The 24,651-nt window shown below is 50.8% G+C and overlaps 2 protein-coding genes across 4 annotated transcripts in view; both read left to right on the forward strand.

The window, feature by feature from the left end:
• Positions 1-669: 669 nt before the first annotated feature.
• On the forward strand, positions 670-9,895 carry ephx4 (epoxide hydrolase 4). The gene is made up of 7 exons (XM_006634801.3): positions 670-1,206; positions 2,348-2,433; positions 4,572-4,729; positions 6,072-6,200; positions 6,733-6,836; positions 7,846-7,994; positions 9,060-9,895. Exons 1-7 carry the CDS (start codon positions 964-966, stop codon positions 9,298-9,300), a joined length of 1,110 nt encoding a protein of 369 aa, XP_006634864.2. The 5' UTR covers positions 670-963; the 3' UTR covers positions 9,301-9,895.
• Positions 9,896-11,058: 1,163 nt separating this feature from the next.
• btbd8 (BTB domain containing 8) overlaps positions 11,059-24,651 on the forward strand; it is a 32,947-nt gene continuing 19,354 nt past the window's right edge. For 2 of the 3 annotated variants that reach the window (XM_069193880.1, XM_069193882.1), the window contains exons 1-8: positions 11,059-11,167; positions 11,970-12,145; positions 15,506-15,682; positions 17,686-17,807; positions 18,083-18,200; positions 19,891-19,980; positions 22,078-22,158; positions 22,655-22,751. In XM_069193880.1, coding sequence (XP_069049981.1) covers positions 12,024-12,145; positions 15,506-15,682; positions 17,686-17,807; positions 18,083-18,200; positions 19,891-19,980; positions 22,078-22,158; positions 22,655-22,751 — 807 coding nt within the window. In that variant the 5' untranslated portion in view covers positions 11,059-11,167; positions 11,970-12,023. Of the gene's footprint in view, positions 11,168-11,194; positions 11,317-11,969; positions 12,146-15,505; positions 15,683-17,685; positions 17,808-18,082; positions 18,201-19,890; positions 19,981-22,077; positions 22,159-22,654; positions 22,752-24,651 lie in introns of those variants that run through there. The other variant, XM_069193881.1, reaches the window with a different exon arrangement.

A 24,651-nucleotide genomic window follows, 5' to 3' on the forward strand; every position in this document is an offset into this window, starting at 1 on the left:
GGCGCCCAGCAGACCGTGTTTATACTGATAATAAACTTTATTTTATATAGCACCTTTAAAGGTGGCTTCTCAAAGCCCTTGACAGGATGACGACAACAACAATAAATAAGAAGAATACACAAGATAAAACACAATTACAATATATCAGTGTTTACTGCAGACCGCCAATCCGGCGCAGACAGATGTCTTCTCTGGTTAAATCTAATATTCCGGTGAATGGGTTTATTTATTCTGAGATTAAGTCACATCCGTACTCGTGCAATTTAATTAGGCTTTTATAAACAAATGGCTCAATGAAAGGCATGTGTGAGTTTTTCTTTGATAAGTGTTTACAAGACTGGGGAACCTTAAGTGGGAAAAGTGTGAGTAATGCCTGCCTTAGCCTCTTTAGTAGTGTCATGCCGAGAGCTGTAGTAAATCTGTATCTCGCGGTGATGCACGCATACACGCCCCAGGAGCTAAGCCGAGCAGCGTGAACACCCTGCGCCCCGGCGGCCGAAAACGCGATCAGCTGTCTCGCCTGCTGGGCACAGAGATGCTTCTTCAGGGCTCCGGCGCTGGCGCGGGTCGTGCGTGATCCTGCGGGCCCGGAGCGTGAACCCGCGGATCCGCAACACGGGCACGTGGCACAGGTGTGCGCCGTGTCTCCGGAGCGCGCCTGCGCCGTCGCCCGCGGGGGGGGGGCAGCCCTATGAGCTCGGGTGGGCTGGCTTATACAACCGCCAGCTCCAGCCTCCCGTCACACGCACGCGTGGAGCCTGTGCGATTGCACTGAGCTCGCTTTCTGGCATCCTCCGGACCTCCGGACCGCTGCGCTCCTGGCGGCCGAATGCGAGTCCTGAGGCGGGCCAGCGCAGTCCGGTGTGTGCAGCATCACCTGCGCAGCGCAGGGCGGTTGAGGGGAATAAGCCCAGCGACCGGGGCGATCCACACAGGCACAGCTCTCCCTGCTGTAACGTAAAGATGGCGAGACTGCTCCATAACTTACTGCTGCTGGCAGCCCGGCTGACGCTGAAGATTCGAGTTATTGGCTACTGGTCCTTGATATACTCTTATTGCGGCGTCTGCGCTTCCGTCGCCCTGCTGAAACTTCTGTGGACCATCCTTCAAAAGCCGACGAAAACCTTCCAATGGGGAGTCCGTGAGGCCCCCCCAGCCTGCCTGAACGACACGTCCTTGGGAACGCACTGCTACGTGCGAATCAAGGTAAGACTCTCGGAATTCACGGGCTTGAGCGGGGAGGACATTTTATTACACAGGCAGGAGGGCTGTACCGATGGAAGATGCGCCTTGCCTTCTTACCGGCCGGGGGGAAAACGATAGGAAAAGGGCCTGTCTGTGAATCGGACTGAAACGCTGATCGTCATGCGACTGGTCATTAAAGAAACGCCGTAACAACGCGTCCGCAACGCGTCGGGGTCTAAGACGCGCGAACATTGTTTTCTGAAGTGCACTTTGTTTCGGTCACCGCTGGTGGCCCGTTCCTTCGTGCCTCCAGCGCTCAGTGAGGGTTTCGTTTCCGAGCGAATGGTGCTGAAGACAGCTCCCGCTGCCCGGAGCACCGCCGCACCGGGACCCGTGTCGGAGGCTCTCCCGGCTGCCCAGTCCTCCCTGAAGCTGGGCTGCCAGCTTGCTCTTGCGGGGTGCTTGAGGAAACCACTGCTCCTGGCGGCGACGTGTTTCTTGAGTGTAGGTCACCTCTGCCTGGCGGGGTTAGCATACCTGTTCGGTTCCAGAGCCCTGTGGCGATCAATACACCGGTGATCAGAAATCGCTATGAATATCTCATTATTTCGGGTGTCACGGAAGCAGAAAATAGTCGTGCCCTAACTTTGTTTTTTAAATGCTAGGTTCCACTCGGTGTAGAGTCTTATTTTCCATCAGAGGTGTTCACGTCTTATACAGTAGTACACCTTTACCCCCACAGACATTGGATTGATAGTAATTCAGTTTTCACAATGTCCCCGGGGCTTCTCCTGGGCTGGTGTCAGTTCAGAGCTGTCTGACAGAAACAGAGGGCACGCAGAGACAGATACACCGGTCCTCACCCATGGCACCACCCCTGCTCCAGACAGGACAGGGCATCGTCGGCGTTAAACACTCCTGAAACGTGCTGTCAATTCTGTGTGCGCCGCACATCACGTCCAGTTCGTCTGAAGCTGTAAGTCTGGAAACAAACCACCTTCCCCGTCGCCGAGGGAGGGATTAGCGTGCAGGAGCACCAGTGAGGCAGACAGGCGCACGTCCGCTGTCGGGGTGCGTCTGAGAGGCCTGCGTCAGTCCTGCTGCGTGCCTGAGCTGGCCAGGGGGAGGCGGTGATCAGCCCGGTCTCTCCCTGTGTCCGCAGGAGTCCGGGCTGAGGTTCCACTATGTGGCTGCCGGCGAGAGAGGCAAACCCCTGCTGCTGTTCCTGCACGGATTCCCAGAGTTCTGGTAAAACGTCTGGCATGTATCCATCCATTCCTGCACCCCTATCCACACGAGCATCTGTGCACTCCTCCATCCCCACACGCATCCCTTCTTCCTGCCATCCGCCCCTTCAGCTCCACTCCCGTCCACACGCACACCAGGGCTGGGAGACACAGGTAGGAAACCGGACCGACAGGAATTCCGGCTGCAGGTTAGAATACGTACACTGGCGGGGTCTCGGCACTTAAACACTGCCTCTGAGGGGCCACGCCCCCCCTGCACCCCAGATCGGTGGGGGGAGTGAGAAACTGCACCAGAGACCAGGACCTTAATCTTTCGGCCTGGGCAACGTCAGTGTGAAAGGCTGAAACAAAGAGAACAGAACTCAGAAAGACCCACAACTCTCCCTCTGATTCACCTTGGTCCACCAGCGAGCGTCTTTGAAGCAGCATTCGCAGGGACGAGTCCGGACTCACGTGGGTGGTTCTGCTGCAGCAGTGGCAATGCACCGCAGCTTTTGAACCAGCAGAATAACCCATCCTGGCAGGCAGGAACCAGAGCCGTTGGCTTTATGTTCCTAGTTTTTTCTCACTACCTGTGGGAATCCAACTGATTTACAGCTTCCCTGACTCTTCTCCCTTTTAAGATAAACCCTTCATTACACGATGTGGACCAGGGTGCAGCTGCAGCTAGAACAGGCTAGGTTAAGACTGTCAGCTGCAGGAAACTAGTTCATGTATGAATCTGCCAAACAGCCTTGTAGAAAAGCAGACAGCAGTTAATTATTCAGATGGCAGAATCCAGTGTGCATGGCTGCACATGTACAGCTCATGAGTCGCGAACAGAGATTAGATTCTCTTTCTCATTCCAAGAGACATTCAGAGTGATTTGGGTTTCCTTGGCTTGCTGGGTTTATTACCTCCAGCATACTTCCGTCCTGGGAGTGTTACACAAAAGAGGAAAGAGGAAGAAACGCTGGGTATTTATTTTTCTCGAAATTCGAAACAAGTCCTTCTTTGTTTTTATTTTATGCTTTCAAGGTGTTGTTGTTTCTTAAAGTTGAGAGCAAGAACCTGCTGGAGTTTAGAGTGATGTGGTCTATTCATGAGCCAGCATGCGAGGGGGGGGAGATCACTGGACCTGCACTTTGGGCAGGGCTGGATACAGGTGGGGCGCTCTGAGAATCATGGGTACTTGCTTCCACCACAGAGGGGCACAGGAGAGTGAGTGGGCACAGGAGTAGAACCGGATAACATGGATTTAGCTCATGTCTGAACGCAGACACGCAGCTCTGTGCTTGTCTGACAGTGTTGCAGAGTTCCGCCTGGCATGGGTCTGGACTGGGACAGCCCTTACTGTACCTGCTTGCCGGACAGACAGGGGACAGAGAGACCGGATCAGAAGACACACTTTGTCACACTTAACACAACAGTCTCCACGGGTAGAAGCTGAGCCGGGCTCGGCAGGCTCCACAGCCAACAGTGCAGTTAGCTCAGCGATCTGCTCTTACTGCCTGTGTCTGCAGACAGCAGTAAGCACGAGCCCCTTGGCTGTGTTCACTTGGATCAGTTCTCTTATGTTCTTGCCTTTTTCTAAAGTATAAATAGCTGTTTTTATCAAGGGCATCCCCTGAACTGAAGGGCAGTTGTGTTGCCAGAAAATGCTGACTATAAAAGCTGCTTCTAACAGCAGGGAGTTTGTACATGAATGACCTAGTGTGTCATCATGCATTTTCTGCAGTTTAAATAGGGCCACTGTCCTTGTCGCCAGCACCCACGATCTGTGTGCTTGCCCTGCAAGGGCACCCTGCTTCTTTTTCCTTCTTTACAGCCAAGAAGGTACATCTAAAGAGCAGCCAGGAACTAGAATTAGTGTGCTATTTCGGTTCTAACAATGACAACGCTACTTACCGTCGAAGCTAACGGCCTCTTTATCTCGTGCAAAGATTACCCCCCGCTGTGAGAGAGGAGGGTAGGAGCCCAGTTTGAAAGGTGTAACGTGTTTAAGCGTGTGCGAGACCCCGTGAGACCGTGGAGGGGGTCGCCTGCCGCCCCAGCGTGGTGTTCTTGCCAAGCAGGAATGGGCGCAGCCGCGCGGGCTTGGCCGAATGCGGACACAGTGACCGCCCGCCGTCCGCTGAGCTGTTGCCCGGGTCGCCACAGGTTCTCCTGGCGCCACCAGCTGCGGGAGTTCAAGAGCGAGTTCCGGGTGGTGGCGGTGGACATGCGGGGGTACGGGGAGTCCGACATGCCGGCGGGGGCAGAGAACTACCGGCTGGAGCACCTCATCACGGATGTCAGGGACATCGTGGAGTGCCTGGGTGAGCGACCGGCCGCTCGGCCTCTCCGCGGAGCATAAGAACTGCACAAAGGCCACAAGAGAGAGGAGGCCAGTCTGACCACGTAGCCCCCTTGGTCGATGGTGGAGTTGTTCCATGCTCCCACAACCCTTTGTGTAATGAACTGCCTCCTGTTCTGGGTTTCCACTTCTGCCTCCTGGTTCGTGTTCGTGTCTGATGTCTGATTTGTTTCGTTCCACGATGTGTAGGTTTCTGAAATGTTTTCCACCTCTCGAAAAATATCTGTGCCGTCTGAAACAAAAAAAAAACACAACGTCAGTACAGCCCCGTTCTTGGCCTTTTCTGGGTGTGTTAAATCACCCAGTAAAATCACTCAGTTCTTTCAGTATCTGGGACCTGAGGTCTGCAGTGTGTCAGCAAACTGAGACAACAGCCTGCTCTTCTAAAACCACCTTCTCTGAGTTACATTTAAAGGCTTGTTTTTAGAGGTTTTTTTTCCACTTTCCTAGACATCAGTCTTTGCCAAAGCTTAACTGCAATTTCATATACCTCCCTACTTCCCACAGTCTCTCGGAGAAGCGAAGCACCACGATTAGTAACATGCGTCATGTTTCACAGGTGGGGAAAAGGCTGTCCTCGGAGACACACATTTACACAATACATGACCTTGGCCAGCCGGTTTCAGCAGGTACCTTGGGGTACGGCGAGTGGAACCAGCCCCGTGTGGAGCAGGCTGTGGCTCCGCCGGCGAGTTTACAGGCCTCACCTGTCCGGGGCATCCTGGGAAAAGGAGATTGGTGTGTTTCTGGAGCTGTCTGAGCGCTTGGGATGAGTTACTGCTCTCTCACAGAGCCTCCGCCCTGCCAGATAGTCACTTCCCCCTTCATCTCTTCTTCCTCATCCCCTGGACCTTGTGCTTCTGCAGGCCACTGCAGGGTGAACCTGCTTTACCACAGGAGCGGCTCTTTGTGAAACACGTTCTGGTCTATCTGAACAGGAGGCTCAGTATTAACAGCTCCCTCCGTGTGAATAAGTCGGCACTGCTCCGAATGTGCGCTGCGACAGCAAGGCTTTCGAAGTGGACCTGCGGGCCTGTCGGTCTTTCCCACAGGCCCATCAGCTCCACCGCCCTTACCGTCTTGTAAACGAGCTCCAGCTCCTGCTAACGAGCTGGCGGTTCGAAGAGTAACGATGCGCTGCTGGTTTTCTCCTCTGGGGAGCAGGAGCGCTGTCCCGGGCCCTGTCCTCACTGGGGTAGATTGGTCCAATGGTAATTTCGCAGCACGTGTGGAAATGCTGGTCCTTTTCAGAATGCAGCTGTCCTAGACTGGCAGCGGCACTGACAGGGTTTCTCTCTCGCCAGGTTATAACAGGTGCCACCTGGTCGGCCACGACTGGGGTGGGATGGTGGCCTGGCTGTTTGCTATCCACTACCCAGAGATGGTGACCAAGCTGATCGTCTTAAACTGTCCCCATCCCTCTGTGTTCGCAGGTAAGCCTGCACCCACTGCATGCGGGGAACCTGTGCACCTGTGCTGGGATATAAGTGATCTTTTTGTAGAAGTTTTCGATAGGTCAGTTTTATTTGTTTTATTAGTTTTTTTTTTTAGTTTATTGACAGCAAGTGATAATGATACGTCTTTCATTGGAAAAAAAAAACGTCATAGCATGTTCAACCTCTCCCATTTCTACAGATCTGCAGGTCTCTCTGTTCCCTCTTGTTTTCTGCTTCGCTGGCTCTCGTCTAGATGCTCTGGCCTGTGCTCCTCCTCGGCTCTCCGCTCTTGTGTTTGTCAGCCCTGCTGCGTCTCTAAATCCTCCATTTCTGCCTCTGCCGACCAGCAGCCCTGAAAGCGTTTTGCTCACTCAGCTTCCTTTCTCCAGCCCCGTGAGAGCCCGCCCTCGGGGAGAGACCCGCGGAAATGTCCCCGTTTTGCCGTAGCTTCTTCTTGGGTTTTGTTCTTGCCCTTTGCGCAAGGCCAGCCCGATGTCAGAGTCCAGCTGAAGCTTTTCTGTGCCTCCAGATTACGCTCTGCGCCGCCCCCTGCAGCTGGCCAAGTGCAGCTGCATCTTCTTCTTCCAGCTGCCACGCCTCCCGGAGTTGATGCTCTCCGTTGACGACTTCAAGGTGAGCAAGGTCTCCCAGCACAGCTCAGAAAGATCGGGCGCAGGCTTCTGGTGTCCGCAGATACGTAGGTGGCTTTGGTACAGTACGTCCCGAAGGTGGGATACGTTCTGCTAGGTTAGAGGGTTCTGGTTATTGGAGTTACGAGCCATCGCAGGCCAGCTGTGGAACAGGCCTTGGATTCATTCAGCCGTCTCAGATCACAGCCCCTGCGCTGGCTGCTGGGGTCCAGGGGGCAGCAGAAGGAAGGCAGCTCCAGACTTGCAGTCGTGCAGTTTGGATTTGATTTCAGCCACGGGTGTGGAATGGTGGTGCAGCCCAGGACTCTTTAGTATCAAGTCACGTCAGCTGATGTATAGCTCTGCAGGGTGCCCTGTTGCAGAGTGTGCCATCGCAAATATACATTGATTAATATGGATTGATTCACTTATTTCAGAGATGGGTACAGTACATTAAACAGTCAGCTCTGTCCTTCCAAAATGCTGCATGATCCTGTGCATCTGAAGGGCAGTAAAACTCTCAGCAGAAGCTTTAGTATTGTCTCCATCTCTTGACGTCCCTGCGCGTTTAACAGTTTCAATTTGCAATGCAGCGGCAGTTTGTGGTCAGAAAGCTGAGGTGCGAGAGCTGTTTTACAGTATGAATCGCCGTACGTGCACGCTCTCAGTGAACGCAAAGCCAGAACTGACTCTGGCTGAGTTACATCTCTTCTCGCAGGAGAGGGTTCATTTCACTCTGCAAAGAGGCGGCAGTTCCAGCCGAGTCCTCCCCCCCTCCCCCCCACAAGATAGTCTGGCTCCAGACTGAGCCCCAGCCTCTGGCCCAGGTGCAGCCTCTGGCGAACTCAGCCTGCAGTTCACTGTGCTGTCACTAGGGGCAGAGCACCGCCGCCACCGCCCTCTTGGAGCTCCTACAGTACATGCAACTGCAACGCCACCACAGGCAGGTGTCTAAACGCCAGGCTGGAAGGTGCTCCTGGCACAACTGCTGACCGTCGCCTTCTTGTCCTCAGGCTCTGAAGGGCTTCTTCCCCAGCCGGGGAGCCGGGGTACGATGGAAGAGCAGTTCTCTCCGCTCGGAGGACACGGAGGCCTACCTGTACGTCTTCTCCCAGCCTGGGGCCCTGACCGGCCCCCTCAACTACTACAGGAACATCTTCAGGTACAGACCCGCTGAGCTGCATGGATTTGGAGAGATACGCCTTGTGTGCGTCCTCTCTGGTGTCCTCCGGGAAAATGGCCTTTTGCGTCACCGATTCAGACTCGTTGACGGCGCAGCGAGTGGGTGGTGGAGCCGGCCGAGACAGGAGGGGGGTGGGCTTCTGAAACCAGTTCGATTCCCCTGACACAACTTGCACACCCTGAGGGGCTGCTCCCTTTAACTGGGACCTCATTTCACTATGTTGCCAATTGGAATTTTCAAGCCCAGGCTGCGTCCAGCGAGCACCATGTATCAGCGCTGCCCTCTTGTGGTGCAGGCTGGTATTGCACATTGTGGATTTCCATTTCTGCTCCTTTTCCCCTTTGGGATCCACTTACTGTTGAATTATCTCGTGTTTAAAAGGGTGTGCGGTATATATTGTCATTTCCCTCACGTACTTTATGAAAGTACATTCATTCCTTTGGTCCAATGTTGAAGTCACATACTTCTAATCAGATGATTCCATTTCCATTATTTCCCTTGATCTCTTCTCACACAGCCCTGAGACGTGAAGATATACTGTATGTGATCAAGTTCCTTTACATTTAAAACAGCAAAGAGGCTGTCTGATGATATAAGGGCTGTAACAGCAAGTCTGTGCAGTTAGTGAGATCTACCAGGCAGGGAAAATGTGCTTAATTCTAATCCAATAAGAGTTATGCGGTAGCCATCGCATTTGATGGATTTACATAAGTCTTTGTTCGATGCAGAAATGCATTGTGCTGTTAAACATCCTCATTGAAAATCATCCCCAGGAGCAGTTCAAGAACAGGCTTTTTCTCACAAAATAAACTGAAGCCGTTAGTGAATCTGCGGCAGTGGTATGAAACAGCACAGAGCCCCGACCCCCCCTCAGCTGCCTCCTGACTGCAGCAGCGCAGCTGGAGAGGGGCAGCAGGCAGGTGAGCTGTGTGCTCGGAGGGCTGTGTCAGTATACCACCCGCCCTCTTCTTCATTCCTGCGCTGAGGGCTCTCGCCCGCCGAGTCTAACACCAGGGCCCTCGCGCGTCTGCTCTGGCTCCGCAGTTCCCTGCCCCTGACTCAGCAGGAGGTGAGGTCCTCGGTGCTGCTGCTCTGGGGCGAGAGGGATGCCCTGCTGGAGCAGGAGATGGCGGAGGCCTCCCGGCTCTACGTCCGGAACCACCTGCGGCTGAACATCATCTCCGGCGCCGGCCACTGGCTGCAGCAGGAGCAGCCGGACATCGTCAACACCCTGATGTGGACGTTCCTGAAGGAGGGGGAGGGCTGGAGGTGCTGCAGGAGCTGAGCCCCCTCCCCTCGCCCGCAGGGCCAGCGGGCCGCTGGGTTTTTACAACACTTCAAATATTTTTTTAAACAAGTTTATCGAAAGTGAAACTCGAAGAAAGCACATTTGATCATTTCAGTGCATTGCACCATTTAAAAAAAACAACAACTTTTTGCACATATAACATTCGCCTTAAAATTTGTAAGTCAGTGTGGCGTGTCCAGACGGGGCAGAAGTCTCCTAGTGATTTGTATTGTGTGGTGCCTTTGACTAATTTCTCCGTGTGACGATGACACGTGTGCTGTTTCTGTGACTGTCCCCGAGCCAGGGAGCTGTGTGCTAGGTGTCACAAGAGCCCGGTTTCTTTTAAACTGGACAGAACTATTGGAGCACTCTTCTCTTGCCTTCTGTATCAGGTGATGTTGTCTTAAAATAGCGTTCTTCATATTTGTATTTTTGACAATCGTTCTGCTCTTCTGGAATATTGTTATCTTCCTGTACATAAAGTGATCGTTGAATATTGTAAACTTTTGTATCCCTTCCTGCATTTACTAATTCACTGAGCCAATTCTGCACCCCATTCATTTTTTAAGCAAATAAATAACAAAGGAAATTCTGCCCATCTCTGGTCTTTCGTATGTATCCCGTTCTTTAGACATGTATGCAACGCCTGTATTGCCTTCCTGAAAGTGACCAGCAGCAAGAGATCGTCTCGGCTGAAGCCACAGAGAGCTTCGTGAATCTGGTCCCCCTGGAGGTCCCGGACTTGATTAGATCAGAAAGGATTCGTCTCCGCTTGTTCAGCTGATCTGAAAAGTCAACACAAGAGACCTCCGTTGACCTGTTCGCCGGTTGGCGAAAGAGTACTCTGTGTCATCGGCCTAAGGTGTTTTTTCAGCTGCCCTGTGAGGGTGGTACAGTGGTGTGGCGGCGAGCTCTGCGCTCCAGGAGAGAAATTCCTTCACCTTCCCTGGCCGGATCGACCCCCATTTTCAAGCTTATTAAAAACTGCAAAAGTGATAGTTGATGCGACAGTTTAACGCCTTGGAGATGCAAGTCCAAGTTATTTTAAGTGTGTCTGCAGCAGTGGGTCAGAACCCACAACCCGCCCGACCGGCTGCAGACTCATTCCCGCAGCGACACCGCGTGGTCCACTTCCTCAGAACAGATTAAACCAAAGATTGAATTTATTTGAACTGGTTATTCACGAGAGTAAGGCAGGGGTAGCTACAGTACATGCAGAGCCAAGGTGAGGAGTTTTATTCTAAAAAAGCGAGGCTAGAAAGGTGGAGAGGTCGCGTGTCCTACAATACCCAAGATGCTTTGAGCGTGTTGCATAGTGGTTACCGTAAACTCCCAGCAACGCGCATCGTTTTTGTCAAACAATTTCGTACTTCTTTTGCAACACCTCGCTTTTATATCCTTCCCATTAATTCCTGCAGTTACATTTGGGGGAGGGGGAAGAGTGCCGGCACGAACGAAAGATAGACATGAATCACCTAAAATGCGCATGTGAGGTTGTAATTGCTGTATCATGAAATCGGATGACTCAGATTCCAATCTTGAGGTGTTTTGCTAATTCACTATAGTCTACCCACTCTCTTGAGTGCGTATTCCGTTTCACACCTAACCCCGTTTATGTTAGATGGTGGCTTGTGCGTCTGCAAGGCAAATGTTTGTACATGAAGCCCAGTCGCACTAGGACCCAGATCACGGATGCGTTTATTGACGCGACTGTACGGTAGAGCCGGGGCGGGCATGCGCGGTTCCGCGGGGACGTCACCGGCTCGCGTGGCCGCTGTGTTTGGAGCGGAGGGTGAGGACGGCGCCTGAGCTCTGCTTGAGCTCTGCTTGAGCTCTGCTTGAGCCGATTCGGGTCGGGCAAGATGTGAGTTTCCATTTGGTGCACCACGGGGGCGTGATCCACGGGCTGCCGGCCGTTCACACGTGAAAGCAAAAGCACTTCATGTGGCCTCGTACAGGTTACAAACTACACAGTTGACCAGGAATAACACAGCACAAGTGCCTCTCCCCTAAGTAGGTGAAGTGCTTTTTAAACAGCCCGTGGCGTCTCGGTAGCTCTGTTTTAAAGTCTTCGCACTGCATGGCGAAGGTGGTGCATGCATCACGGCCGCGCCATGGACCAGCAAGTACGAAAGTGAGATCTTCCCTCCAGGGGTGTAGTAACTGCTGAAGTGAGCATTACGCGCACACGGCCAGGTGATGTAGTCCACAGGTCAGGAGTGAGTGTATATGGATCAATCCACGGTGTTTTTGTGAAGCCGCTGTTTTACTGGAGGAACTGCGGGCTGGCCAGAGCCATCAGAGCAATTCCTGGCTTTTCATCGCGTCGAAAGCGGTCCAGGTCTCAGTACTTTGTCCCTAGAAAGTAAAGTTCGGCTCGGGTGACGGTTCCCGCTCTTAAAAGTGCAGAGTAACCGTGCTGTTACAGGGGAAGAAAAAAAAGGTTTTCGGCCGAAATAATCGCGCCAGTCGATACTTCTTTTAAAAATACTTAGTACGTGTAAGACGGTAATTTACAGAGTTTAAAAGATTAACCTGCCAGTTATACTGTTACCTAGTGTCTTTGGATCACTCCATGAAGTCCCTTACTTCCAGCGCGTTTCAAGTTGCATATTCGGTAAGTGGCGTGTGACTTACTCAAGTGACGGCCTCTCTGTCCCGACTAGAGAGGTGCCTGGCCAGCCCCCCCCCCCCGTGGGTACAGGGGATCTGAGCTCCTTATGGCTGCGACTCCAGCGAGCACCAGGGCAGATGCCGCCAAGGAACGCCACACCAAAGAGAGGAGAGCCAGACAGAAGCTGAAGGAGGCCCTGGCGTCCTGCCTGGCCACAGATCTCCACAGGTAACCACTTGAGGGGACACCGAGGGGTGACAGTCCCTCACAATAGTCCCAGCAGGGCCTGGTATTTGCTTCCCTCGTGGCCCTGAAACCCCCCAGTCCCTGGGTACGACCCCTGTCTGGAAGGACTGCTGGAAGAGCCGTGTCAGTGGCTTCTGAACAACATCTCTCATCTCCTTGACTACGGCTGGTAAAACACTACCTGGGGACTCAGCACTCTTGAGTGCTGCCAGTGCCCGGAAGACTCCAGCGCTGCCCTAGGCCGATAACTGCTGAGCTTCAGTTTAAGACCCGAGCCAGGCCTCTCCTGTGTTCTGTTGCAGAGGCATAACAAAATGGGGAGAAAGTCCCAGGTGGAAACTGGCTCTGGAGGCCAAGATCAGTAAGAGGTTTTAATAGCGAGCTCTGTCTTTCTCTGCCTCATGCATGTTAATGAACACGTGAGTCCATCAGCTGTGCCCCTTGTGGTGTCTTAATCAGAAGTTTCCCAGTTTGCTTTGTCTGAGAAAAGACACTGATCCGAAGCAGTGGCTGGAGGTGGTGAAAGGACACAGCTGGACAGTAGATGCTTTTTAGAGACCCCTCCCCGTTCACTGGTTTTCATTTTCTTATAATAGAAGGGAGAACACGGGTTTTGCATTTTGAATTTATTATTATTTCGGTGGTGAATGAAGTTCTGGCTACTAACCTGTGAAGGTGGCAGGTGAGGTGTTTGCTCTGGCTGGTGTTAGAGGAGCCAGCTGTGGAGACACCCCGAAACCCTGCAGAGACCGGCCGGCCTGTCCCACTGCGCCGCGCGGCTCCCCTGGTCCGGACCGCGGGGTGTTGTCTCTCTCCCTCCTTGGCGTCTGCGCCGGCTGCTTCCCTCTGACGCGCCTCGCTGACCCAGTGCTGGTTCTGAGTGGGTCCCGCAGCTCCAGAGAGACCGCGGTCCAGAGGTGTAGGTCCGACTGCGTGTCTGCCCAGCCGGTCAAGCGTGTCTGATCGCAGGTCTCGCGTGAGATTTGGGCAGCAGTTAAACCACCTGTAGGACAAGCAAACCAGCTTTGACACAAGAGTGTTGTCCGTCTCACCGAATTGTTCAATTTTTGTACGTACTGGTAGAATGTAAATCCCACTGGCATTTGCAAAGATGTATGTTCAAAGACTTAAACTTGATATTTGTTTATACTAAATTTTGCGACTAGACCAGGGTGTTTTTACTACAATAAATAAAAAATAGGAAACAGATTTGAGAAGATTTAATTCTAGTCCTGAATAAGTCTATCTGCATAGACTTGTACATTTAAATATGTGCTGGATGAGTCACTGGGCTCAAGTGAAAGGGTTCTGCTGGTTGTCTTGGGTGTTTTCTAGTGGTCAAATTCTGCTTTTTCACCGGTGCGGAAACATGACTGGTGTCCCAGTAGTACATCAAGACAGGAGCCAGTTGGATTCGTGCTCATAGCGCACTGGGTGTCCAGATTCCTTTTCAGCTCTCTTTCTGTCCTGGGATCACTCACCCCGAGGGCACAGCGTTAGAGACGGGAGGGGATTTTATTTCATTTTGCCACCCTGTCATGCCTCGCAGCTGGGAGTCCTTGGTGCTCAGTGACAAACCTGCCCCTCCGATTCCCACAGTTGTACTGCTCTCTTATAGGTCACCTGCTTGGCCACCCGAGACCTTGCCGATCGGTCCTCCGGGTTCGTCTGAGGGGTTTAGACCGGTATGGCTTTGCCACTGTGTGTTGGGCACGGGGGATCGTGTTGTCCAAGGTGCACTCTGGTGTCGAGAGTTTCGGCTGGGTGTGTTGTTTCCTCTCCACGCAGCTTTTGTGGTGTCAAATTGTACAGCTGCGCTATGAGCCAGCGCCAGTGGAGAAGAGAACCTGGAGAAACCCTGCGATGTGCTGTGAGGTCCGGTCTTCCAGCCGGGCCAGGGAACAGTAAACCGTGCTGTGTGCAGCCGGTCCGGTTGCTGGCAGGAGTTCCCATGAGCGTCGTGGTCTTGTTCTCCCAGCAGCCCGCGGGCTCAGACACCGCCGTGCTCCAGGTTTCTTCTGTCTGGCGCTGTGGATCACTGGGCATGTGGAGTTCATCCCACTTCGCAGTCTGTTAGGGGGAGTAATCAACTTGGGGTTCTGTTTAATGATGGATTTTCAGTGTGTTTGTTTGTTTGTCATGAGCCTGATAGACTCACGGCGATGCCCCAGCGGTTGTGTGCTGTCACAGGGTTTTTGTGGGCTTAGTTAACATCATTTCTGGCGGAGTTAATAGAATGGGGTTCGGAGGCTGGATTTGCACGTGAAATCTCCAGTCTTTGACGCTTATACCACTGTTCTGCTGGAGGCTTTCGTTGCATTTCTTATTGGGATAAAATCATCATTTGTTTCATCCCCTGCTGTGTCGGGCGCAGACTACAGTTTCCAGCTCAGGCCATATGTCTGGTTTTGTTATAATCACCTAAGCCACTGTAAAGCTGTGTTGATGTTCTATACCTAATGAACACAAACAATATTTTTTGCCTTGTGAAGTTCAAATCCCAGCTGGCTCAGCTTATGAAGGGAACATCAAAGCGTTCTAGCGGAAAATGACATCCGTCAAGCGCATTGCTCGACACGTTACAGTTTGCTGGAGGCCTTGTCAGACAGTGGCTGTAAAGTCGGCAGTGTAAATGCAGCGCTTCATGTGACAAAAGACAGCAGGCTTGCTGTAAGGAAATGTCCTTGTGAAGATAGAGACGGTTTGAAAGATGATGCAAGATATTCTGCCAGAGGAAACTACCTCCCCTCGCCTTTCTTTCCTCTACAAAATGCTGGAAGATGCAAATATTTCTGTGTCCGGATTGGTTGCGCTTAGAGATTCAACCCCCTCGCCCTCCTGCCTCCCCGTGCTTCTACAGACGGTGGCCGATGTACAGTATGAAATTGAAATTATTAAGGGTCATCACCTATCGCGTAAAGAAAAACCATCCCAGAGTGTTTCACCAGCCTGAAACTGATCAAGCAGAATGAGGATGTGGCAGAATGATAAATGTATACTTTAATAAAAGCAGGGTGAATGAACGGAGTTCTTGTCTAAAAAATAAGCTTCCCACCTGGGTTTGAAAGTATCGTGCGCGTCGCTGTCCACAGCCCGGGACAGAGAGGAACGCGCTCCTGCTCTGCACGATCAGCACCCCAGGGACACGTGCCTGGCCCGGAACCAGGGACCAGTGACTGTGTAGGAGCTGGAGAAGGAGCATCACAGGCGGGACTGGGAGCTGAAAGCATTCAGAGCTGTAACATGTCAGGGGTGGGATTTTGACTTTGTCCCTGAAGATAAGTGATTGTTCCGCAGCTGGTGTGCAACAGTTTGACCCTCTGACGTTTCCTCTCTCCCCAGGCTGCTGACAGAGGAGTCCCAGACGGACATAGTGCTCCGTGTCGGATCCGCGACATTCCGGGCCCACAGAGCCGTGCTGCTGGCCAGAGCCCCTGAACTGCTGCAGGACTCTCAGCACAACTCCGAGTGCATCCAAGTGGAAAACTTTGAGCCCCCCGAATTCGAGAACTTTTTACGGTATTGTTTTCAAACATTGTTGGTCAGTGCACGGGGGATAATTTTCTTGACAGCCTGTCTCATCTTAGAGCTGTTGCTGTCTAGGTACGTGTGGGGAATTTCAAACTCCCCAGCAAAAATAGGGAAATAGAGGGTGTTGGTGTGGTTTTCAAGTTGATTTAGTGTGTTGGAGGAATTCTAGTAGGGAGCTGCGTCAGCATGCGTAGGCTGCACAGGAACAGGTAAGGGTTTATTCCACGCTGAAGGAAAGAGAAAAGAAAAAAAATATTTTTACCTGTAACAATTTTCACCAGCCCGTACTTACCCTCACAAGAGGGTCTGCTGGACTCTCATTGCAGATTTGTCCTAGTTTTAACGTTGGAAGGAGACAATTCTATTTGAAAACAAGCACTGCTGTGTTGTCCTGAGGTGTTCCACCTGAGCTCTCCGTTCTTGGTTGGTTTGATTAATACATCGTATAAATGTAGTACTGCTTTTCTGTCCAACCAAAGCTGTGAAGGTGTGAACCTGGAATGAATAGCATGTTCTAAGTGATCTAAGTCAAGGAAGACAGGAGGTCTCGTCCTGAGGTCACAGCATTCCAGCAGGAACACGTGCTCCTGCTGCTGCTTGTGGAGGTGGATCTGTGACTGACCCCTCGCACCTCGGCAGCACTGAGCATCTGTGGGGCATCTGGAGCTGAGAGACCCCTGAGCAGGCACAGGCCTGCCTGGGCTGTAGCAGAGGAAAGAGACAAATAGACATCTCCGTTACTAAATTAGCACTACAATTACAATGTCCTGCATTGCTAATAAATCTTTATTCTTCAGTATGAGTAAAATCTTACATCTTTCTTTTAATATTGCATCTGCTTTTATATTGATTTCCTGCCTGATTTGCTGTGCCCATCATAATTAGTCTTTTTTAGTCATGAAAAGTATCTCATATCGGCAGGAGTGGTTTATTTTCAGGGTGCACTGATAAGAGATCGCAGTTTATGATTGTAAAAATGTGCAAATTATTCCCCCACTTATATAGAATAATGCAATGTGTGTGGGTTTGCCACTCAGCCCCTTTGTGCAGAGTGTTTGTTGTGCACAAGCTCTCTTCAAGCCCTCAGGCTGGAGTGCTGTCAGGAAGTGCTGAGATGCTACAGTGCCATTACTGTCTCGCATGGATGATGGCTGATCAGTACAGGTGCTGCAAGGCAGCACAAATAGGTGAGCATGGTATTACCACTCTTTGTGTGAGTGGGGCAATTCAGGAACCCTGCGCCGGGTAAGGAGGCAGCCTCCTATTGCAAACACCTGCTCAGGTGTATAACGCTGCCCTAGGCTAGGACTGTTAGCCCTTCATTTGCTCGTCTATGGACAGCATGTTGCTCCATTGTACTTTTTGGACACTCAATCTGTATATACCTGTGCACATTTTGCACATATATTATTGTTTTTACAGTGACTATGATCATATTTTGCACACACCTATGTATTTATTTTTATTTATTTTATTTTATATTATATTTATTTTGTATTACTGTACGTATTCAAATTATTTGCCTATCCTGATGTCTGTTTTTTTTTTGCTCGTCTTGGGCTGGACTGCTGTAACACATCAATTTCCCTTCGGGATCAATAAAGTCTTATCTATCTGTCTATCTATCTAGTTCTTGCTGATCTGGATTGTGTGCACATCTGGCAGCTGGAGGAATCTTGAAGGCAGCAGAAAACAGCCTAAATGAATCAAATCTAAAAAATGCATTGACTTTTGTAAGACGTTTTGATCAGGTGTAAGAGCTAGTGTTGCTGTATGAGATCTTAGGTATGTCGGTATGCCCTTTTTATTCCTCCAAGGTGTCTGTGCTTTTTTGTCCTGGTTTGGAATCTCAGGGTGTTTTGCTAGGGTGATCCCGTGTGGTCTTGCTCTGTGTTGCCAGCCCCTGTTTCCTGGGGTTCCTTGCAACCATGTGTGCTGGCACGTGCACGCAGGGGGATCTGATCTGTGCTGTCGCTCCCCCGCGCCTGCAGGCTCGTGTACACCGCGGACCGGAGGGTGAGCCCTCCGCGGCCGGGCGAGGAGAGGGCCGGGGGCGAGGAGGTGCCCGATGCACGCCGCAGGACAGGGGCCACGGAAGCCAGCGGTCTCTCGGGTGAGCCCCCGTGTGCTCGGTCCCGCAGCCTCCTGGCTGCTCACTCGGGCCTCTTATCTGCCCAGGGGTCTGACTGAGCCTCATGATTGGCTGTTAGGGATCTCCATTCGGGACCCTTGAAGAAGAGGCACTTGTCTCAGTGGAGCTCAGCTCTCTCCTTCCCTTAACGTAAAACCATTCACTGTCAGTCCCAGCAGCACATTGCATGCAGTTTTACTGTGATTACAGAGACGTGTCTGCATTAACACCTTTTTTCTTCTGTGAACACCCCTCAGACACCGCAGCTCTGGAGCCGGCCTCTGTGCTTGGAGCGGATTTGCTTTCGCTGTTTAAAAGCGGAGAATCCTCCGATATCAGCATTCAGGCTGGGACTCGTGTGTTCAGAGCTCACAGGTACAGCCCAGCCCGATAATATTCTGTTTAAACCACTTTTCACTGCACCTTAACACTTCGTGCTCACTGCTGTAGGTCCGTGTATCTGCCTGTGTACAGTCCAGAGTGTTTTTCATCATTTGGGTCAGGTGGGACCAGTCGTGGCCAATAGAACAGAGCAGCTCCTTGCCTTGAGGCTCAGCAGGGCTTGTGAAGCGGACTTAATAAAGCAGTGTTTGAGCACGTGGTTTTACAGAGCTTCAGGAGACCCCTTCCCTGTTGCTCCAGCTGACCTGCAGCCACAGTGCTGAGAGCTCAGCTCTGAAATGTCTGTGTTCTTCACAAGAGGCAGAGCCTAACAGCCCTGCAGTTAGTGAGAAATGAAGTAACGGTGCAGTTTTTCAGTTACCACTGAGATCAATTCAGTGTCTCAGGAGCTCAGGCCTTGTGAGTGCTTACGTTATATCAGCATGATTGTCTCGGAGCTACTGTACAGCCGTCAGTGACAAATTGCACCTGTTACTGCCATGCAAAACCAACCCAGTTCATCTGCCGAGTAGTGTTGCTTATTCCTGCAGGAAGTAAAGTAAGTATGGGGCTCAGAGAGGCTCAGCCAGTGCAGCCACAGCCCTGCAGTCTGGGCGGTGTGGTTTTAACTCCGTGCCGTGAGCCTGCGGAGGTCTCCAGGCTCTCGTTTCCAGGGAGAGCGCAGTGGGGAGCCGTTCCGAATTGAAGGAATGTAAACGGGAATCTCCTTGCTTTGATTTTAAAGGTTTTAATCATCATCTTCCAGCTAATGCTGAGCAAGGCAGCTGAGCAAATACTTTCCTTGGAGCCTGTTAGTGTGATGTTTGGTTAGATCTTGGGAATTTGTGGCTGGAGGTGACGGATAGTGTTCTGCCTCTTTTGAAGGGGTGTGTGTTTTTTCAGGTCAGCTCCGTAGGATATTCTGACAAGTGCTTAAACATGACATTCCCCAAGAACACTCATGTAACAGCCACATGCAGCGCGTTCTTTCCTAATGTGAAGCGTGTCAGGGCGATTAGAAACCAGGTCCGAAACGGGTAAATAACAGAGTAATTCCAGAACGACTGCAGTGCCGCTGGCTTGTGTGCAGCTTGGACTGAACACCGGTTGTCTCCCAGATGGGTGTCTTTCATAGCAAGAAGATTTTGCTCTCGCACAATGACAGCTTCCAAGCTGGCATGGCGACAGATACAGGGAGATGTCTGTGACAGGACTTTCTACAGAAAGCTGTACCTTCTGTTGTTAAAGGCAGATATTAAAATAACATCCGGCTTGGGGTGTTCCGGATCCTATTCAAATCGGGAAAGTTTGCTTTTTTTTTTTTTCCTCTCCTCTGCCTTCTTTATAACAGAACTCCCGTGAAGAACCCATTTAATTTACGGATTGGCCTGTTTTAGCTGACATGGTAGAAGTCAGTTGTTTTTCTGAGTTAGGTTACATTTTGCAAAGGGATAATTCAGGATATCCAGAAAATATAATCTTGCATGTGTTCAGCATGTTGGTTATCATTTAGTAGATTTTATGCTCTTTTAAATGGCTGTATTGAACTCTTCAATAAGGGCGTGTAGACTTTTGGTATCCACTGTATAACGGGCAGGTATTGTCATGTGAGTGATGTGCCCAGCTCCCAGCACGGTGAGGTCACAGGTGTGCGTCTCTCTGCCCTGCTGCTCTTCCCCTCCAGGCCTGTCCTCGCGGCTCGATCCCGGTACTTCTCTGCCATGCTGAGCGGGAACTGGCTGGAGAGCTCCCAGCAGCTCATCGCGCTGCACGGGTAGGTCCTGCGGGGGTCCCCGACGGGGGGGCTCGCCTCTGACGGTCTCAGCAGGTCTGCGGGGTCACCAGTGGGCAGGGAGTCACACGGCCGCTCTGGACACAAGCCTCCACACCGAAGTCAGCCAGTTTGTATCCGTGCTGTAGGTCTCGCCTTTCAATCCAGAGCCTTCTCAAAGCTCTTTACGTGAATGATCTCAACCAGTAGGTGGTAAACAGAATGGAGCATGTCAATACTTGAAACATGTATAAACGTGAGATTTAAATAAGGAAATAGGTTAAGAATTGAAGGCCATGAAAATGTTTCATTGAAAATCTAATTTATTTCATGATTTCAGGCAGGGGATTGGAGTAAAGAAGTCTGTTAGTGAAGGGCTTCTGCAATATCGATGCCCTGTTTGTAAAAACGTGTTAAAACGTGAAATGGATCTGGTGTATTTGCCACTGCAGGAGATTCATCGGCTTTTCTTGTTCCACCACGCAACCGTTTGTCTTGAAGTCTGCGAAGCTGGTTGAGCTATTAATGCATCAGCCGGCGCCCACTGTTTCTTTCACGATTCATTTCGAATGAGCAGAGCCATTTGTAAATGAGGAGGTTTTACTTAATATGATATAACAAATATCTGCACTGTTATAAATTTGCTTGAAAGAATCTCGGCAGATGCTTTCTTTTTTTGAGAATGTTTAATGTTCCGAAGCAAACCAAACAATGTCCTTCCGGTAACTGTCCTGTGATTGCCCACCGCCCTCGCTTTGTAATGGGCACACCTGGAGGCCTTCAGTCTTGATTGCTCGGCCCGTCCTAAGAGAAGCGATGTGCCTGTAGGTCTGGCCTTGCTGGAAGAGATCGGTCTGAGCCCTGCCCTGCTGTTGCTCGTCACCACGAATCCTTGTACACGCAGAGGCAGGGCGGCTGTAGTCTGTGAGCCGTGATAGATTAGGTTTAAGGATTTAATTGTGATCCAGCTCGCTAGAACCTTGGATGACATAATGGGGAAAAAATCTACCATGACTGCTGATAATTCTTTGCGCTAACTTGCTAATTGCATTTCAAGATGGTCACACATGGCTCATTCATCCCCTTTCTGCTCTCGTGTAGAATCGAGTGGCAGGTGGATAGAGTGGAGTTTAATGGAATGGCTGGCAGACCTATCCTTCTTATTTCGTGTGGATTGGATTACGGATAAATGTGCCTGTTGTTGTACTTGTGTTTCATATTTTTGCAATATGTGTTCTCCTAATAATAATTCTCTTTACTTCTTGATCTATAGCATCAAGGGAACGCTCTAGGAAAAAAAATGTTCTTTCTACAGTGAAAAAGATACTATTTGTTTTGTTTGCTGTTTTGGGAGAGGGTGTTTTTAAAAGGTAATCCATTACTATCCGTTAAAGGTTTGAGGGATTAATTTTTCAAATTAACAACAATTCAAGGGAAATTTATTTTTAAGAGGTAATTCGTCACTTTATGTCGTAGCTATATAATGCTACATTAAGTGCATAGATCACTTCTTTGTTATGAACTGTTAAAATAATTTTCCCCCAACCTTTTGTTTGTTGTAAAAGGTAATCCCTTGTAACTGGTGATGGGTTATTTATAAAACGTACTTTCTTTTGCAATGTTTGTGTAAAAGGAAAAACATTCTGTATTTGAACAGACCTTTTATTTCTCTCGACGTGCTGCTATTTAGAAACTTGCTGCTCTTTAGTTTTAAAATTCTCTGTTGTGTATACAGTAAAATTACGTCCTGCGGAGAAACACTATACATGATCATGGCTGCGTCGAATACATTTCTTTGCACCAGCTCTCTTTAGCTAAAATAGGGGCTTTCGTGACATAACTGTGCAGAGGCTTAAAGAATTGTCAGACTGGTGACTGGACAGTGAACGATGATCAGTGTATTTGTGGTTTAATGCTCACTGACGCTTGAGGGTTATTAACCTGCTCGTCTGTTCTGAGCAGAAGAATGCTCTGGTCCGTAGGCGTGCGCCGGTCGGTCAGACTCTATCGGTGACCTTCCCAGTGTGGTTGTGTGCTGGAAGCCACAGGCTGGGTAAAAGGTTGAAATGAGTCAGACCGGGCTGTGCTGCTGTGCTGCAGAGTTGGCCCTGCGGAAGTGGAGATCCTGCTGCACTTTATTTACGGAGCTCTTCTGGACCTGCCGCCGGGAGCCAACGTCAGGTAGGCAGCGAGCGTGTCTCTCTAAATTCCCTTGGTGAATGTTGGGATTAACCTTTTGCGATTTTTATTTCTTCTGTGCAATGGCAGTAATGATTCCCAGAATAGTCAGGGAAAGGTGCGTCGGCATTAATCCTGACCCGACGCCATCTGAGCTCTGAATTTCCCCAATAAAACCCTTGTTAACATCTTTCCTCAGGCCTAACTGCAAATAACTGTGCATGGGGCAAAAGCCTTTTTCTTTGTTTCTTCACTGTGGAAAACAAAAGGAAGTCTGTTTTCTATAAACACTTCTCATTTTAGAGTTTGGCTCCTGGCAAATTGCTTTTGCTCTCCAGAGTGCAATGCTTGAACGCAAGTGAAAGCTCGATACAGCAGCTGACACTGCCTTTCACCTGCGGCAGCCTCCGCTGGGCCGTGACGGAGGTCAAGGTCCTTCAGCTGGCCTCGCCCGCTCTCTTACTTGCCCGTTAACCTGGAAGTGTTGCTCTCTTCTCAGCCAGGTGCTCTTCGCGGCCAACATGCTCCTCCTGGACGGCCTGACTGGTGTGGTGGAGTTCCTCCTGCTGAGAGACTACTGCAGGTTCTTCCCCGAGGTACCCCTGCCCGTGGCTGTGCGGGTCTCGCCGGGTGTGGAGTCGCCCCGGTTTGGCGCTGGTGTGCACGCGGTTGAGAAGCCTCGCTCGCTGTGCCGTCGGGATCGGGGCGCCGCCGCTGTGCCAGCCTGCCGCCTCAGGAGTCTCTGAAAGAGCTCTGATTTTTACATCTCGAGCGCCGGGTGGCAACTGAAGCCGCACAGCTGCTCCTGAGCGGTGCTCTTCCTCTGATGCCGTGCAGTGTTGGGGACCGTGGCAACACGAAGTGCAACGCACGACACTAAAAGGACACATTCTTGCCACCCTCTTCGGTGGTTTTCGAGCATGCACTCCGCCTTCACCTTTTATCCCCCCAAAACGGCTTCCTAGAGATGTTCTTAAAATAAACTGTGCAGGTTCCTCGGCTCCAGCCCTGTGCCCTCCAGGGGAGCCTCCTCACGGCGAGCTGGGGCAGGGGTGCACCCCTCAGGGAGGGGTGCAGAGGGGAAGGCGCTCTGGGCTGAGGCTTAGACATCGTTGTCACAGATCCGCTGAGGCCCTTCCTGTAGGGGGTGACGGCAGATCAAGGTAGCAGGTACTTCAGAAATCAGTGAACCGGAAACTGCACAGTAAGGAGCATCACGCCAGGAATGCTGTTCATGGGCAGACATGAGCGGTTGTGAGGATTGCTCTAAGCCTGTTTGTGGAAGGTTGTGACCTTCCTCTCTGCTTTGTCACAGACCTCAGCTCGGGGGCCTCTTGTGCCTGTGAACGGTAGTGAGAAGCGATTACTGCCAGAGCAATCAGGACTGTGTATCAGTGCATTTCTGGGGGACTGAATGGAATGCTGCGTTTTATTAGAGATGTGAATCCCGCAGTCTTATTGGGGTACAGTTTGAAAGGGGTACAGGCTCTTCTGTTTCTTGGACTGTGTGCCTTGCTCTCAGAGGTCACTGTGTTTGTTGAATGTCATTGCTCTAAAAGCCTTTCCGTTCCTGACTGTGTGGGTATGAGGCACCAAGCATACAGGGAACTCAGGACAGTAAGTAGGTCACACAAAAGATGTGTTTAGCTGTCGTTCTCTGTTTTTTTTAATGCCCCCATCTCTTCGTTTCTGAAATAATGTGCTTTGTGAAGAAGTTATTATTCTAGTTGCAGCCTAGTACAGTGTTTTGGAGATTCTGCGAGCGGCGCTGTGTTCATTGTCAGATCCCAGAGGTTAAAGCCAAGTGGGTTATCAGGAGAGAACCTTCTGTTAGAACACGTAATGGGATTAGATGTTCAAAGCAGTGTGTTCTGAAAGGGGGGGGGTTCTGCACTGAGGCCCGGGATGCTGGTACTCCTGACACTGTAGAGGTCCTGGTCTCCCGCAAGCCTTTTACCACATCTGATTCGTTGACAATGATGCGACAAAGCTGATTTGTTAAAGATCACCGTTTGAATAAATTTGCTCACAGCATACTGTAGCTGCCATGTGCAGAGTGTCTGTGTGACCGTTACGCGTGATGGATCCAAGTGCAACCCGTAGTGCAGTGGCTTCATGGAGCTTTTATTGGACTGTTCAGGGGCTAGAGGAAGCCGCTCCGGGCCCAATATTTGTGTTCTGCTGTGCGTGCGAAGACAAAAGAAACAGCCCTTCAAGTACAATAAAAGCGACAGTGCCAGTTCATCTGCTTGTTACTGCTGTGGTGCTGGGCTGTGATGAGGACCCCTCAAAGAGAGGGGCGAGAGCCGTCTCCAGCAAACGAGACAGATGAGCGCAGACGGCAGGAAAATGCTCACTGGTTTTTCAGTGCATATACTGAGTGACTACCATTTTTTTCTGTTTCACGTGTACTTACTGTATTTTTTTAATACAGGAACAGCCTCTTTTCAGACACTAATAAAGCATGTAAACATTTAACACATTATTCTTGCTCTA

The sequence above is a fragment of the Lepisosteus oculatus genome, chromosome 9, assembly GCF_040954835.1.
Source record: "Lepisosteus oculatus isolate fLepOcu1 chromosome 9, fLepOcu1.hap2, whole genome shotgun sequence".
In the NCBI taxonomy this organism is placed as follows: Eukaryota; Metazoa; Chordata; class Actinopteri; order Semionotiformes; family Lepisosteidae; genus Lepisosteus; species Lepisosteus oculatus.